At 33.9% G+C, this 17907-nt stretch overlaps 1 protein-coding gene across 19 annotated transcripts in view; it reads left to right on the top strand.

Annotated features, from left to right (window-relative positions):
* Nucleotides 1-17907, top strand: part of CLOCK (clock circadian regulator) — a 112773-nt gene that overhangs the window by 68156 nt on the left and 26710 nt on the right. For 18 of the 19 annotated variants that reach the window (XM_032497864.1, XM_032497773.1, XM_032497838.1 and 15 more), the window contains 8 exons: nucleotides 1751-1840; nucleotides 8861-8981; nucleotides 12160-12273; nucleotides 12398-12516; nucleotides 14338-14420; nucleotides 14626-14732; nucleotides 16220-16367; nucleotides 16918-16993. In XM_032497864.1, coding sequence (XP_032353755.1) covers nucleotides 1751-1840; nucleotides 8861-8981; nucleotides 12160-12273; nucleotides 12398-12516; nucleotides 14338-14420; nucleotides 14626-14732; nucleotides 16220-16367; nucleotides 16918-16993 — 858 coding nt within the window. The remainder of the gene's footprint in view (nucleotides 1-1750; nucleotides 1841-8860; nucleotides 8982-12159; nucleotides 12274-12397; nucleotides 12517-14337; nucleotides 14421-14625; nucleotides 14733-16219; nucleotides 16368-16917; nucleotides 16994-17907) is intronic. The other variant, XM_032497870.1, reaches the window with a different exon arrangement.

The following is a 17907-nucleotide window of genomic DNA, read 5'->3' as shown; positions in this document are numbered from 1 at the left end:
GCATTTATTGTACCAAAGAGTTTTTGTAAAAATTTAATGAATTTGCTTAAATTACAAGTTTCACCCTTTCCCCTTACATTAGCCAGGAATGAGTTTGTCTGAGCCATTCTAGAAGATAGACATCTACACAAAATAAGTTCTTTCTAATATCCAAATTTCTTCCTCAATAGAAGGGGTGGGGGGGATGTCTTTTTCCATACATTCAACGATTGCTTAGAATTAGAGGGAGGTTGCTTAAAACATCAGATTCATAAATTACATGCAAGTATTTTTATTTGCCATGTGCCAAACATATGCTAGGTGCTACAGATACAGTGTTTATGTAGTTCTTACCCAGAGATTGCTATCATTTGAGAGAACCCTATACTTAAAACAAGAAATTCAAATTTAGTTTGATAAATACTTTGGTAGGAGAAGAGAACTCTTCTTATGGTTTATCTCTAATGCTGTATGTCTTCAACATCTTTTTCATTGAATCTTCTTTTCCTTCAGCCTGCAAATATATTTCAGTTACTATTTTAAAAAATGACTTCCCTTGATACTTAGTCCCCTTAAAATGAGACCTCTCATGAACTTTAGAAGGGAAGAGTGGTTTATAATAGCCTTCTGATCATCCACCCATCTCTAAACTCATTGTAGTGTGACTCACCTTCCTACTGATATCAGTGACTCTTGAAAGTCACCAAAATTCAGTTTTATTTTCTCATTCTTTATCTTAATTGATCTCCTTTTATACTGAACCATCGCTCTTCCTCCTCACTCACTTTGTCATTCTTTCCCCTATTGGCTTCGTTGACAGCAGTGCATTTTGTCTTCTCTGTCATTTTCTCTGGCACTTTTCCTCCTCCTCATCCCCTTAAGTAGATAATTCCCCAAGGATTTGTCTTTGGCATTCTCTCTCTTTTGCAGACCTCATTTCTTCAGCTGCCACTTTGGTACCTAGGATTCTTAAATGAAAAACTTTGTAATATGTATTAAGGTACAGGATTTCTTTAATATTAACTGTTCTTCCCCTGTGCTGATTTCTCTCCTGAACTCTAACATCACATTTCTTAATGATTGCCTAAATCCTTTCTTCTCTCTTCTTACTGCTGCGAATTTCATTTGAATTCTCATTAACTTTCCCAACTATTCTGAAAGCCACTTAGTATTTTCTTCTTAATTCTCTTTTCCTCTGAATCCACATTACACACTGCTTCCAGACTGTTCTTGAACAAAATCCTCATGTCTTACCCTGGTATTCAAGGCCTTTCACGATCTGACCTCAGTCTACTTTTTCAGTAGACTAAGGCTAATTTCCCTTTCACTTTATTCCACACATACCTCCCTGTGCTTCATTCACATACTTCTCTGTCAATATATCCAAAAAGTGATAATGTATTCTTTTGTGTGCCGAAGACTTATTATCAATAGCATGTGTGCTTTGGAAATACTAGCATCTTCAAATAAGGCCATCTTCATATAATAACTAATATGCTAAAAGTGGAAGAACATTAAGTCTATCTTCTAGAAACCAACAATTCAATAATGGCCATAGTTTTGTTTGTTTTTTCTTCTTTTTTTTTTTCCCCAGCAGCATTTTAAAATGCACAAAAATAGGTACTAAGGTAGTAAAGGGGAAAAGCTAACATTTTGACAGTGCTCTGGAAATTTCCACAGTAAGCCCTTTGTCATTTATTTTAGGTTTTTATTTCTGTCCTGTGAAATACATTTTTCTTTTCATTTAACTGACCATTATGTTTAATTTCAGGCTCTTGATGGTTTTTTTTTAGCAATCATGACAGATGGAAGCATAATCTATGTGTCTGAGAGTGTAACTTCATTACTTGAACACTTACCAGTAAGTATAAAAATGCTGTAATCTCTTTCTTATTTAGTGCCTATTTTAAATATTCTAAAGCCCTTGAAAGTGGACAAGTTGAACATTAGTAGAGTGGGAATGAGACTATGTATTTGTTTTAGCATGTCTATGGTTTCCCAGGTCTGTCATGACTCTGATTTATAGTAACTAAATAAATACTCAACTGTCACTTTATCTCACCTCTCTTCTTCCTGCTCTCTTTATTCTAATGCTGAGTTTTCAGTATTTGCTGTTTAATCAGTAATTCCTGTGGTGAAGATGTAATCACTGAGAGTGTCTCGAGAATAACTAAATTTCTACTGAGATATTTGTTACAGCTAGAGTAAGTCATAAATGATTTTCTCAAAAGAATGACTTACGAAAACATACTGGAAATAGTAGGTACAGACCTTTTGTGCTCTGTGGCTTGAATTGATAATGTTTCAATGGACATATTCAATTTGTTATTAATATGACCAAAAGGGTAGAAAATTAGAGAAGAATTACACATATAATTTTGATTAGAATGGGGAATAACTGAATTATGTGTTTGCTGTTTACTTAACATGTATTTATCGAACATCTACTATGTGTCAGGTACTATGCCAGGTGCTCTGCTGCAGTTGACAGTTTATGAATTTGAAGTTTTTATTTAATATGTAATGTTCTTATCTAAAGTGGGGCTTGTGGTATAAATATTCTGAAATTACTTAAAAATTACTCTTAAAATGCCCATGTCCTTAAAATTTATAACAATACATAACAGAGTCAAATGTTCTATAAAGGTCTCTTTCGAGAGAGAATGACGAGCAGTATCTCCCTCCCTCTGATTACTCTGCTGCTTTGTACTTTATAAAGAAAATGGATTCTACACTTAAAAAGGCAGATTCTAAAAGGGTACTGCTTTGTTTCTGAAAGCCGGGCGGTAGTAATTTGCCAGTTTCTTTGGGTAACACAGAAAATAACTTGGCTTTACTGGTTCTCTAGGGACTCTACCAGTAAGCTCAAACAGTAGGTGATTTAGCCTAATATCTAAAAATTGGTTAAGCATAAACAGTGCAATTATAGCAATATGTAAGTAAACTATTATGGGCAGAGAAAAGGACAGACTGATAACTGAATTTGGGGCGCAGTTCTTTTTAAAAAATATTTACATAGTGAAAAAAGCCAGGGAAAAAAATTCTTTATAGGATTAAGATAAAATTGAATAGTAGAATCTAATAAATAAAACAAAAGAATGTATACAACAAAACAGAAACAAACTCACAGATACAAACTAGTGGTTACCAGTGAGGTGGGGGGGGTGGGATGAGGAGCAAGATAAGGGTATGGGATTAAGAGACACAAGCTATGTATAAAATAAATAAGCAACAAGAATATATTATACGGGAGAAGGGTATAGGTTAGTGGTAGACTATGTTCTTAGGATGCACGAGGTCCTGGGCTCACCCCCCATTATCGTCATTAAAATCAATCAATCAATAAATCTAATTACCTCCCCCAAAAAGAAAAAAATGCCTTAAAAAAAGAATATATTATACAGCACAGGGAAGTACAGCCGTTATTTTGTAATAACTTCATGTGGTGTATAGTCTACTGAAAATATTAAATCACTATGTTGTGCACCTGAAACTAATATTGTGAATCAATTATACATCAACTTAAAAAATAAGATTAATTTAAATAAAGGTATAATTATATGCTTTTAAACCATAGATGATTGTATTGGCTTTTCTTTTCAGTTAAGTATTTATAGAAACTATACAATCTTTAATTAGTCATAATCAGAGCATAATTTGAAATGTGGTTACATTTTTTAAAAGCCTGCTTCTTGGATACTTTCCATGGATTTCATTCAGAATTAGGTGCTTTTTTTTTAATCTTTTTTTTTTTTTTAAATTGAAGCATAGTCAATTTACAGTGCTGTGTCAATTTCTGGTGTACAGCACAATGCTTCAGTCATATGTGAATATACATATATTCGTTTTCATATTCTTTTTCACTGTAAGCTACTATAAGATATTGAATATAGTTCCCTGTGTTGTACAGTATAAACTTGTTTATCTATTTTATATATACCAGTTAGTATCTGCAAATCTCAAACTCCCAGTTTATCTCTTCCCACCCCCTTCTCCCCTGGTAACCATAAGTTTGTTTTCTATGTCTGTGAGTCTGTTTCTGTTTTGTAAGTAAGTTCGTTTGTCTTTTTTTTTTTTTTTTAATGATTCCACATATGAGTGATATCATACGGTATTTTTCTTTCTCTTTCTGGTTTATTTTACTTAGAATGATATTCTCCAGGGCCATTCATGTTGCTGCAAATGGCATTATTTTATTATTTTTAACAGCTCATACAACTTAATAAGGAAGAAAAAACCCAATCCAAAAATGGACAGAAGAACTAAACAAGCAATTCTCCAATTAACACATACAAATGGCCAGTAGGCACATGAAAAAATGCTCAGTTATCACTAGTTATTAGAGAAATGCAAATCAAAACTACAATGAGGTATCACCTTACACCAGTCAGAATGGCCATCATTCAAAAATCCATAAACGATAAATGCTAGAGAGGGTGTGGAGAAAAAGGAACCCTCCTACACTATTGGTGGGAATGCAGTTTGGTGTAACCATTGTGGAACACATGGATATTCCTCAAAAGATTAAAAATAGATTTACCATATGATCCAGCAGTCCCACTCCTGGGCATATATCCAGAGGGAACCTTAATTCAGAAAGACACCTGCACCATAATGTTCATAGCAGCACTGTTTACAATAGCTAATACATGGAACCAACCTAAATGTCCATTGACAGATGACTGGATAAAGAAGTTGTGGTATATTTATACAATGGAATACTTCTCAGAATTAGGTGCTTTTCTTCTCTGTTCCCATATTACCTTATACATATTGGCATAATGACAGTGAATTGAAGTTTTCTGCTTATTTGGATAATTATGGTAGCTGTAAGCTTTCTAAGTACAGGCACTTTATCTCTGTAGCCCCATAGGCTGGCTGATTTCTCAGAGGCACTTGGTAATTATTTATTGAATACATGAAAGTGAGTAGACTATTGGATGTAGTTGTTTTAAAAATTCCTTCCAAATGGCACACTGGTGTTAGATCTTTAGTGAGGGAATGTTTAATAACATTTTCAAATAGGCATGTCTGCAGCAGATCTAGTTCGGATCCAAGTGTTTGATCAGTAACATTCTTCCTCAGTGAAAACCCTCTTCACCTTCCCATTCCCTCCTGGATTTTTAAAAAGACCCTTTTATTTTAAAACTATTTTTAGACTTACAGCAAAAGTCAAGAAGATAATATAGAGAGTTCCCATATGTCCCATAGCCTATTTCCTCTGTTGGTAACATCTTCTGAATCTTTTTAATTGTTTATGTCATCCAAAGCGTGTGGACTGGCAGGTGAATTTTGGGGCAGTGGAGATTACTGCTGATCCAACAGACTCACTTCATTCCACACTGAGTTAATAGTGTCCTTTATTAAAACAGTTCTTTACTGCTCTCCAGTTACTGTGGATACTTTCCTTCAGATCACTGATATTGCTGTATTGTATGTCACTTGATGGTTTTGAATCACAAGTGTGTTTTGAGAAAATGAAACAGTACTTGTTTAGGATCAAACATAATAAGGAAAAAAGTACATGATTTTCTGTTTTGACTTGTTGTTAATAATTAAACTGTAACAGGTGCTAAATAAAAATTTTAAAACAATGGTGTTCCTTTCTTTGTCTTTTAACATATATACCTTTTTGTCTAAAATAGAATTTTGGCTCTTGCCCAAAAGGAAAAGAAACATTAGCAGATCCCTAAATATAGACCTTAATGTTTATAATTCAGTTCTGTGGAGAAATTAAAACTTGCCATCTTAATCAGTGGTCAGTATGACTTAAATTTTTTTATTTTAATTTTTAAATCTGACTATAAAAGTACAAGGCTGATTCTACAAATCCTGTAAAATTTTTTTTTCTTAACTTTGTCACATCATACTTATGAAATTAATTAGGGTACATTTTAACCAATTTGTGGATGATAATCAGGAAAGGAAATCTATGGATTTTTTTTTTCCTGGTATGGCTTTCTGTGGCACAATTATAGTGTTGTACCACCTATGCCGGAGGGGATTTTAGACATCCTTAGCCCAACCCTGCTATTTTTATTGGAAGCATACATGAAAACCAGAGAAATTGAACTTAATTGTGCAACAGCTTAGTGAAAGCGCCAGGACATTAAGTTGAGTCTCTTTACTGGGAACTTAAAATTTGTAAAATTTTTCAGTGTAAGATTGGTTTACTCACAGTTGTTTAAATGTATTCCTGAGGAGAGAGTATATTCAATTTGTACCGTGTAATATAGGGAGGAAGACTAACCTTGTTACAGCCTAACAGTCCAGAACTAAAGGTGCCACTGTTAAGATACTGGACGAGCCTTTCCTTTTCTACTCTCCTAACTTGACAATTTTGAAATAACAGATACAGGTGTGTTGTAAGAAAGTCAGTGCAGTCTTTGGTGTAAATGCAGTATGCAGAAATAATGATTGAGACTTTTTTTTTTTTTTGGTAAGTTATGAAATGATTATTTACAAATAAATCTTTTTAATAAGGAAATAAATATTTGAAATAAGCAAATAAAGCTTATTTGATAGGGCCAGAATCTTTGTTCCTTATGAACTGTACTTAAGGAACACAGTTGTTTGAAAACATGTTATGTTCAGCATATACTTGACTTTTTTTTTTTAGAGGAGCTTTCCGTCCCTTTTGAGCAACTACACTCTATAGCAGTTATTTAACTGTCCTTTGGCTTCCTGAGGGAAAAAATAGCGGTAATAGTTAATAATTTTTACTAACTGGTCCCATTGACCTAATGGAGAAAAAACAGCCTATTGATTTATATCATATGACAATCAGAATTTACATTCACAAAAATGAGGGAGATAGAAGAATCGAGATAGCTGCTGTTTTCTTTCCTTTGAATTGTGCTTGGGAACTGAGTGCATGGTTTGGCAACATCAAGTATGATCAGCTTCATTAAGAGATTTGAAACACAGTGGTTAATGGAGAGTTTCACACAATAGTTAATTTGTTGCCTGGTGACTCTGGTACTTGGGGTTATCAAGTGTCAGGGGAAGCAGAGTGGTGGGAAACCAGTGCTTGTGATCATGCCACTCTGTATACTGGCCAGTCATATTCTTTTCTCTATGACTATGAGACACCCTATAAATTTATATATGAAAATGCAAGGGTACTATAGGTCAAATCATTTACTGAAATAGTGTAAGAAATTGTCAGGAAGAATAAATAAGAGTAGGAAAGTATAACCATCTCAAAAATGAGTTTTAGTTCTCCAAATTGGTGTCTTACGTTTCTGTTTAGACTATTTTTTACATTAATATCAATGCCTATATTTTGATACTTTTTTAATAAAAGACAACTTTCTGGCCTTTGTTGTGCATGCCTTAATTTTTAGTTTATTCTTTCTGTTCTACAGGCTTTTAGACATTCAGAAAAATCTCTTATTAAAATGCAGATGTGTTTTTGATGTGGTTAACTCCTAAGGCTTTATCAAATAACTCCTTAGTCCAAAATCTTTTACTGTGCTAGTAACTGTTACACACAAAGTACAGTGTTAATGTGTCTTGATTTCAGGGATAGGAGATGAAGTTGTAAGAGAGAGGGCCCTTTTACTCACCTGTGAGGCAGTAGGACATAAAGATTAAAATTAAGTATTTTTGATGGGAAATGAATTATATGAATAATAAGTACTTAAAGGAACTTTATCCTTTTTACTGTGGATTATGCAGTTAAAGTGAATTTTTTTTGAAGAAAATAATTTGAACTGGGCTTTGAAAGATGGAAGGTACAAACGTGTGAGAGAGGGGAAGGATTTTCCACTTTGTAGGATGGGCCTTGAGGGCTAGAGAAAAGAAAGGAGGGAGAGTGTGAGTGTATGGCTTGTACAGAGAGTGGTAAACAACCCTTTCCCACCTTCTACAGTCCCCAGTGACTCTTTGTTATTTGAGGTTTTGTTGTTGTTTTGCTTTTAGCAATCTTTACAATGTTTAAGATACAAGCAGAATAAAAATGGAACTTCTTAATGGAACCCTTAGCCCTGTCTTCATGGCTCCTTTTCACTTCCCTTGCCCTCCCATACTTCAACAGTCTTGAAGATAACACTTCAGTATCACCAGAATTCCACAGAGCAGTCTGAAAATGTAGAGAAACCAAGTAGACTGGACTGGATTTGACAGGAAATGTGAAGTCACTGAAGTTTGGTTGTCAGTTTGTTCTTCAGGACAGACTCTTATCTTACTCACTTTTGATTCCACAGCAGTGGCACATTGTAAGCAACCTGAGGTTTGTCAAATAACTGTTGATTAAAGCCATATTTTAGCAAGGTTTATACTATTTAACATATTACTTGCCCTTTTTTGAGAGGGGGAGAATTACCTTAAAGCATAGCTTTTGACAGTGGGTTACAGAATAGATGGCTGGGAAAGATGAAATAAAAAAGAAAGGACACCAAAGTCAAGTCTCCTCTTCATGTAGCCTGTGCTAGTGCTGTGGTCCTTTGTGGTAGTGTACCACATTGTTAATATTGACATTAATCCTACCACCATAATTTACCAGAGGTTGTGATGTATGGTAAGGTTACGTAGTGTAGCCAAAGATTCTTCTAATCAACTTCCTCAATCCTGTTAACATTTTAAATGTTCAAATTTGATGGAACTGAACTTTATAAATAATTTATCAGCCTTTCAAGATCATACTGATCATGGATCTGATGACTGAAGTATCAAAGGTGCTGAGGTCATGTTAGCCTTCTTCCACCTTCTCACTCTTGAGTTTTGGGTTGTTTTCTATAACTTGACATTTGTCAGTTTTTACAAATAATTGAAAGTTAACCATATGCTCATCTAATGTTTTAAGAGTGATTATATACTTTTAAAATAAATGTCTCTTGAATCATTATAATTATTTAATTTTTAAAAATTTCTTTTTCAGTCTGATCTTGTGGATCAAAGTATATTTAATTTTATCCCAGAGGGGGAACATTCAGAGGTTTATAAAATACTCTCTACCCATCTACTGGAAAGTGATTCATTAACCCCTGAATATTTAAAATGTAAGTAGTAGCTGTTAAGCAGAGAGTTAAGTGTATTTGGCTGTGTTATCCTTTACTTTTGTAATTTTGTGACAAACACAAGCATGTTTAACCAAATTAACACTTAGCATCATTCCTTATACCCTATTTGATCTTTTAAAAATATTAATATATATAAAATGGAATTTTGACCATATTAAAAGTCTAAACTCTATTTCAGAATACATTGAAATCTCATCTTTTTAATTATAATATGCCATAAAACTATATTTTACAGAAAAATGAAACTTGGTAATATTAATTTTTATACAAAATCTTACTGTAATGAGAAAAAATTAAACATTCTCATTTTCACCATCACTAACCAATTGAATGCTGAAACTATGGGACAGAACTTCTGTATTTAAAAAAATTATTTAATAAGGGAAATTGTTTGCTTTATAAATTAAACAGAATTAAACAGTAATTTATTGGATGTATCTAATGTGCCAGGCAATTGTGCTATATCATGAAAGTGCCAAGAGTAGTGAAAAATAGTCCCTGCCTTCAAGAAGTACAAAATATTATGATATAATCTGACTTTTCCCCTAGATTTGTTAACTGAATTAATTTGATCAGAATACCTCATTTTCTTGAATAAATTATCCTGTGTAAAATCTGAAATTATTACAGCTCTACATTTGGTCATTAGTTAATAGATATCTTCTTTAACCACATTTCCATGATTTAAAATTTTTTACTTTTTTGTTAATATTGACATTAATCATTTTAAAGGTTCTTTGTATTTTGAACCCTTAAATTCTGTAGCATACTAACTGTTCAAGAATTGAGATACACATACATACACACACACATGCACACATATTTAAGTATATATGAATGTGTATCTTTGATCAGAATAGATAGCCTGTCAGAAGGAGTTGAGAAGAACTAGAGACCAAGAGAATCCATCTGAAGCCAGTTTATAATTGCTTAAAAATTAAGTTCAGATGACACTGACCAGAAGACCATGCTAGTCTCACCTAGGGGAAAGATTTGGGTTGGGTTTAATGATGTAGGGGCCAATTGTATGCCTGTAAGTAGTATTTGAACTCAAGATTTGAATGACATTGCTTGAGATAAATATATAGAGTAAGAAGAGAAGAATTAGAAAGGTGGAACCCTGGGACACGGCAAGAGATGGGCGGCAGAGAAGGAGTCTGCTTTAGAGACCTTCGCGAGGGTAGCACTGGCTGGAGAGCTGCCTCTGGCGGAAAGACAGGCCTTAGGCTTCTGTTCCCAGGATCAGAGGTGAGGATGGCAACAATACTTTTTGATAGAGAAAAGCCTTAGTTAAGTGACTAGCTGACCTCCTGCTTAAAGAACTGATATACAAAAAAAGTTATTTCCCAAGATAAAAAGGTGTTTCATGCCAAGGAGTAAACACGATTTAACACAGTGGGGAAATTGCTTGGGAAATTCAGGTTCTGTAAATGGGTCATTTGGCCCATAATGAAGGTGAGGTGGTACAATTGCATAATTTGTGTCTAGAGAAGGAAATAGGGCCCAATATTTTGCAGTAAACATTTTGGTTTTTATTTTTTACATAATGAGGAGCCAGTGAAGGGGATTTGGGTAATTTTGTGGTCTGAAAAGAAAATCTCTCAGGTGGCAAATTTTTAAAAATGACCAGACTGGAGATTAAAAGGATAGCAGTAGGAGAAAGAGTGGAGAGGAAAGCACATATATGAGTGTTGAGTAGATAAACTCAGTGAAGCTTGGTGTAGGGCACAGGTGTCCAAGCAGCTGGGGGTCATCAGCGCAGAAGGTTTTAGGAGAAGGTAGGTAGAGTTTGAACCTGTTGAGTTTGATGATAAAACCATTCCTGGTAATGACAGAAGAGTATGAGTTTGATGCTGTGAGTGAAGAGAGGTGTTATTGGTCCTTGACTGCTGAAATAGTAATGAAAGTAATGTTAATTTAAGAGTAATAGGCAAGGTTGAATACGAATGGCATGAGTGTGGAGACATAGAGAATACATTCTTGGAGATACTAGATGCAGGGTAGTTTGCATCTGTACTAAATTGACAGTACTGGATGCTCAGTTGGGAAAAAAATAACTCGTTAGAGCTTCCTTGGTGAAATAAATAGCAGGCACTGGTAACAGATTAGTTTGTGAGCTGGTGATAGGAAAGAAGAGACCAAATTGATATGGTTTCTAACTAAGGTGATAAGCACACATAGGACAAAGGGAAAGGACAGCTGGCTTAGGAAAGAAGAGGGATAAATTCACTCTTAAGTATTTTGAATTTAAGTTACTGATGGGACAATCTAGTCGAAATATCCTGAAATCATGTAGTGATACGAGGCTTGGTGTTATATAACATGTTAGAGATGTTAGAAGTGGGGAGACAGATTTAGGGGTAAATAAGTTTATCAATGCTGATAGATTTGTAAAGGATAATAGATGACTTTTTTGAATGCCTATGGTTTGAAGACTTAAGCAAAAGAGATAGAAATAGTCAATAAATAGGAAGGTAAGTTTCATACTATGATGTGTGAATTTTAAGAAGAGGTAGAAACAATGAGGAAACACCATTGAAGTTAACAACACAGATGTTACTGATTTTTAGAAGAGCAACTTCTACAGAGGTGTGAGGGTGAAAGCCACAGTGCATAAAGTTAAGGGAAATGAATACCTGGAAATCAGAGCACATAATGAAAAAAGTAGATCTGTGTTACTAAAGAGAGTAGCATGAACAACCCTTTATATGTTTGAGTTGGAAAGACCTGAACAAATTTAAAAGTAGAAAGTAAGGACCCAAAGAAGAGTGAGTCTGGATGCTAAAGGAATGAAAAAAAGTGGTGTGACCCTGGTCCTAGAAAAAGGAGATAGACAAGACTTGTAGAGATAGAAGTATTAGCTTTAGAATAGGAAACAAACCTTTCTTTGAAATTACAGTGAAGAATGAGAAGGAAGGACAGGTAAAAATGGGGAAACATGGAGTTATTTATATCAGAAAATCTGTTTTCTTTATTACGGACAATGTCAGATCATCTCCCTAAAGGAACACTGCTTTTATGGACTAACTGTCATTGAGGACCTCTGTTGAAGAAAAAAATGATTATAAATTTATACAGCTGTTATAATCTTTATTTCATGTGGTATATCATTCATTGTGATAAATCACAAATATGTCATATTTTCCCTCTATTTCAGCAAAAAATCAGTTAGAATTTTGTTGTCATATGCTTCGAGGAACAATAGACCCCAAGGAGCCGTCTACTTATGAGTATGTGAAATTTATAGGAAATTTCAAATCTTTAAACAGTGGTGAGTTAAAATACTTCTATAACTGGGTATTCTTTTAAGCTTTTAAAGACATACATGTTTGAATGTCAGTAAAAACTAGATTTTACTGAAGTAACTGATGATACTTATTTGTCTATTGTTTTAGTATCCACTTCAGCACACAATGGTTTTGAAGGAACGATACAACGCACACATAGGCCTTCTTATGAAGATAGAGTTTGTTTTGTAGCTACTGTCAGATTAGCTACACCTCAGTTCATCAAGGTATGTTCCTAAATTTATTCCCAAAGGGGATTTCACTTTATATTATGGGAGCTATCTGTATGTAATTTTTTGTTTCCAGAATAACTGAAACTTCTTGCAGACATTGACGTAGTAATGGCCATGAGTTATTAAATATATATGATCATGATATTATTGCAGGAAATAATGAGTTATCAAGGCACTCATTAAATTATATAACTAATTTTAAAATTTATACCCTTTAGAGTTAATCACTGGTTATATACCACTTGTCCTGTTTTTATGCAGAATTTTAGGATGCTTTTTTTGTATAATTTACAACTACATTAAAGGGGAAAGGCCAAAAATCTAGGTAATTTTAAAGCTTGGCTATGAAATTTTCTTTTGAAATACACAAATGACTTTTTACTGCATTTGAATTTACCTTTTCAATTTTAAAATCCAGTTAATAATTTATTTCTGTATCTTAGGACCAGGAAGCAGATGATTAGTAGGGAAGTGGGAAAATGAACAACTTCAGTCACTGGAAAGTGGCTGGAAATAAGCCAGGATAAGATTTTAAATTAAGGGAGATACAATATTATGGACTAAGTACTGAACTAGCAGTGAGAAGATCTTAAACCAGTCTCACTCTGCTCGTTTTGATCTTAGGAAATGATGGCAGTGGCTAACATATTTATTGAGTGCTTACCACATGCTGTATACTTTACATGCATTATCTCAGGTAATTCTTAGAGATGCTAGTATGATCACCATTATACATATAAGGAAACTGAGGCTTAAGGAAGTTAAGTTCCTTGCCCAAAGTCACAACTATTAAGTAGTAGGACTAAGATTGACTGTAATTCTTTTTCTCTCAAAACCAGGCTCTTAATGACTACATTGTGCTACAAAAGGTCTTTCAAGGACATAGAGGCAGGTTGGAATACACTGTTGAGTATGGCTGAAGTCTAGGGTTACTGCATGTGGAGGGGAATAGGGATGGTATGAGATGAGGTTAGAAAAGTAAGCCAAGGCCAGAAATGAAATGTATTTCTTTCTTTGTTGTTTGTTTATCCTCGCTGAAGAGTTTAGATTTTATCCTAAGCGAATGAGGAACCATTAAGGTTTTTAAGCAGGGAAGTTATATAATTATATTTGAGTATTTGTAAAGTGATTGTGGCCAGACTAGAAGATGACTTGAAAGACAGGGAGACTTGTTCAGGAGACACTTTGGCAATAATGTGAGCCAGTGATGGCAACAGTTCAGAGTCTAAACTAAGAGCATGAAGATGGATGGGATGGAATAGATTTTTTTAAAAACTTAGAAGGTGAAATTGAAAGGATTTAGTCTATGGCCGTACCACCATGAACGTACCCGCTCTCATCTGAAAGGATTTAGTAGTGATCATTCAGATGGTGAAAGGTGAAAATGAGTGTGTCTGACTATCAGATGTCTAGACTAATGGCACAGCACAGGTATGCCTACACTGATGAGATGGAACATTGTATAACTGGGTATGATAGTAAGGCAGTTAGTTCATTTTAGGACACATGGAGTTTGTGATGTGCAGGAACATCCCGACAGCTAGAAATAGAGAACTGTGTCAGGAGAGACCTCTACATTCAGAATTTGGGTTATGAGCATGTGAGTGAATAGAGAAGTATGCAGAGTGAGAAGTACTCCCCTAGAAGCCTGCATGTATTTATTGCCACATTCCTTAGTACTAGAAAATAAAAATGTGTTAAAAACATGTTTAGGAAAAAGTTAGCTAATAATGACTTTAACAGCTAACAATATTTGGGATTCTTCTACTGACACAGAAAAACATTTCTAAATTTTAATTTTTAATTTACTTGTAGGAAATGTGCACTGTTGAAGAACCTAATGAAGAGTTTACATCTAGACATAGTTTAGAATGGAAGTTTCTATTTCTAGATCACAGGTAACTCCGTTTAAAAATTCTAAAAAAATTATACATTATAATTCTTGAAATTAATGGATTTCAAGGACAAACTTTTTCTAATCAAGATGTTCAGATTTATTGTCCATTTTTCAAAGTATAAGGGTTCCTCCCAAAGTTGATTCTTGGTTGAGTATTTTTCATTATGGAAAAAATCATAATATTGATTGTTTTATGTGTAATTTAGGGCACCACCTATAATAGGATATTTGCCATTTGAAGTTCTGGGAACATCAGGCTACGATTACTATCATGTAGATGACCTAGAAAATTTGGCAAAATGTCACGAGCACTGTAAGTAGATTTTAATATTTCTGGTGATAATAACTCTTTAATTGTATAAATAACTATCATGTTAATAGAAGGTGGTAAAATACAGACTTATCACCATTTTTGTATTTTTGAAATATCCTGGAGAATTTTACTTTATATATATAACCAATTCCAGTAGGAATCCTCAATCAAGTTTAAATTTCTTCCTGTTTTACATATTTCAGTCTATAGTAGTATGTCCATTTTTATAATACTGTATCTTTTACACTTTGTTTTGAGTTATATGAGCTCTAGTCTGGAATAAGAGATGTAGATTCCTTTGAAAACTGTGTATCAAAATATTAGAACAGTATTTCATAAATTTTGATTTTCAGGCATGTACAGCTGCCCAGGAGATAAGTACACATTTAAAGAATCTCTTTTAGAAAGCTTATAGTGCTTCATTAATGTTACCTGCTGTTACTATATTAGCGATAAGAATGGTGTCATCTCATTTTGCCCTGTTCTGAACAATTTATGTACATTGTCTACATTATTCATTGCCACAGTTGTAGAAAGTAGGTAATCATTATTATCTCCACAAGTAAACTGAGACACAGTAAGGTTAGCTAATTTACTTACAATCCTATATCTCATTGGTGGCAGAGATAGGACTAGAGTTTAGACCCACCTCTATACCACATGCTATTCAGAAGTTTGTTTTAATAATAGGTTTTACTTGCTTCTCTGATCCTCCTCCGCAAATCTTTCCCTCTTAGGTGTCCTCTAAAGCTTAATTACATATTTAATATACATTTATAATGCCTTAGGCTGGTCTCATAAACCTCTCTCTATGAAAATAAATCATATTATATAATATCAACTATATAGAACATTTTTAGAGTAAAGTCACTTCACAGAAGAAACATTGTTCACTCCAAGTGATGTGGGCACTAAGCTCCATGGTGTATTAAAAAGATCTGACATTTTTTTAAAACATTTTTTAATTGAGCTATAGTCATTCTACAATGTTCCGTCAAATTCCATTGTAGAGCACAATTTTTCAGTTATACATGAACATACATACATTCATTGTCACATTTTTTTCCACTGTGAGCTACCACAAGATCTTGTATATATTTCCCTGTCCTATACAGTATAATCTTGTTTATCTATTCTACATATGCCTATCAGTATCTACAAATTTTGAAATCCCAGTCTATTCCTTCCCACTCCCCTCCCCCAGGATCTGACACTTCTATTAACTAGCTGGGCAATTTTGGACTACTAGTTTCAAGTATTAGACCTTGGTTTCCTCATTAATGTAAGTGAGAGAATGATTCTTGACCAGCGTTTCCTAAGGTTTGTTCCACTGAATGCCAGTCTATCAAAAATGGATTTCATGATCAAGGAAGGCTAAGTAAGAGTTCACAGAATTATATATGTAGATTTAAATGTGAATGATACCTTTGGCTAAAAAACAGATTCATAACTAATAATGTGAATCAAAAATATTTTTTTCTTTTCAGTAATGCAGTACGGGAAAGGCAAATCATGTTATTACAGGTTCCTGACCAAAGGACAACAGTGGATTTGGCTTCAGACTCACTATTATATCACTTACCATCAGTGGAATTCAAGGCCAGAGTTTATTGTTTGTACTCACACTGTAGTAAGGTAAGAATTCTTTTACAGAATTTCTGAATTATAGAAACATCCATAATGATTCTAGAAAGTAATTTTATGTATGACTTGTTAATTTGTTAATTCCCCCTCATTTTTGATACATATTTTCAATTTATTATTAAATTTACTTGTAAGTATTATATAGAAATATAAGTATATAGAGATTTATAATTCTTCACATAAATTTTATGACTTAGAGCAGTAGTTATAACTGTCTTTTATATATTAGTCAGTTATGTAAAAGGAGAACTGGAGGAGATAAAGTATACTTCCTATTTATTTATTCATTTCCCCATAATTTAAGTTCTGTGTAGTTACAGATCATTTGCAGTAGCACATAAACTTTTGACATACATAGGAAAACGGAGAAATTTTAATTAAGATAATATGCTGTAGCTATGTTTTATGTTTCTGTGGTACATAGAAAATGGCCTAGAATTCATGATGAACAAGACACATAACAAGCACTGAATGGTTGCACCTCTGCAGTATTTTAAATGAATGATCAAACACTGAAATTCTTTTTTTCCCCCGTTTATAGTTACGCAGAAGTTAGGGCTGAAAGACGACGAGAACTTGGCATTGAAGAGTCTCTTCCAGAGACAGCTGCTGATAAAGTATGTATCTTACAGTTTTTTTTTAATTATTTTATTTCTTCACAATGAAAGACAAGACTCAATAATTTACGGGAAAATTATTTTTCAAATATTTCATTTCCTCACTTGTGACAGTGCTGTAATTATACTTTACTGTTTTTTATATTAAATTTAATTTTTTAAAACTTCATCTGCTTCTAAAAAAGATTTGAAAGGCCTGCTATTTAGTGCTAATTATATGAGAGACATATACGATCTCAGATTTAAATTAACAGTTATTACAATGTGCTAGTCTCTGCCTAGGTTTTTATATGAATTATGCAATGTCATTTATTCCTCAGACATCCTTATCTGGGTAGATAATATCTCTACTTTGAAAATATTAAAACAGAACATGAAGACTCATGGTTGGGAAGTTATAGTCAGATTTTGAACTTTGGTTTCTCTTATCATTATATTAGGTAGAAGTGTAGTGTATTAGTTACCTTTTGCTGTGTAACAAAACTTAATGATTAAATTAAATAACATGCATTTATTATCTCATAGTTTCTGTGAGCCAAGAATCCAGACACAGTTTAATTGGGCCCTCTGGTTCAAAACTGGTCATGAGGCTGCAATCCTGGTGTCAGTAGGGGCCACAGTCACCTCAGGGCTCAACTAGGGCTGAATCTGTTTCTTAGCTTACTCAATGGTTGTTGAAATGATTGGGTTTCTCACTGGCAGTTAGACTGAGGGCCTTGGTTCCTTGCTGGCTGACGGCCAGGTACAATCCTCAGTTCCTTTCCAGGTGGCTCTTTCCATCAGAGCAAGTATGCAAGAAAATCTAGGGAGAGAAAAATCCAGCAAGTCAGTCTTTGGTAACCTAATCACAGAGGTGATGTCCTATCACTTTTGTCTACTCTGTTCATTAGAAGCAAATCACTAGTGTAGGGTAG

This window comes from Camelus ferus, chromosome 2, assembly GCF_009834535.1.
Source record: "Camelus ferus isolate YT-003-E chromosome 2, BCGSAC_Cfer_1.0, whole genome shotgun sequence".
Lineage (NCBI taxonomy): Eukaryota > Metazoa > Chordata > Mammalia > Artiodactyla > Camelidae > Camelus > Camelus ferus.
The sequence above is the reverse complement of the archived record's forward strand: the minus strand, read 5'-3'. Positions and strand labels throughout refer to the sequence as shown.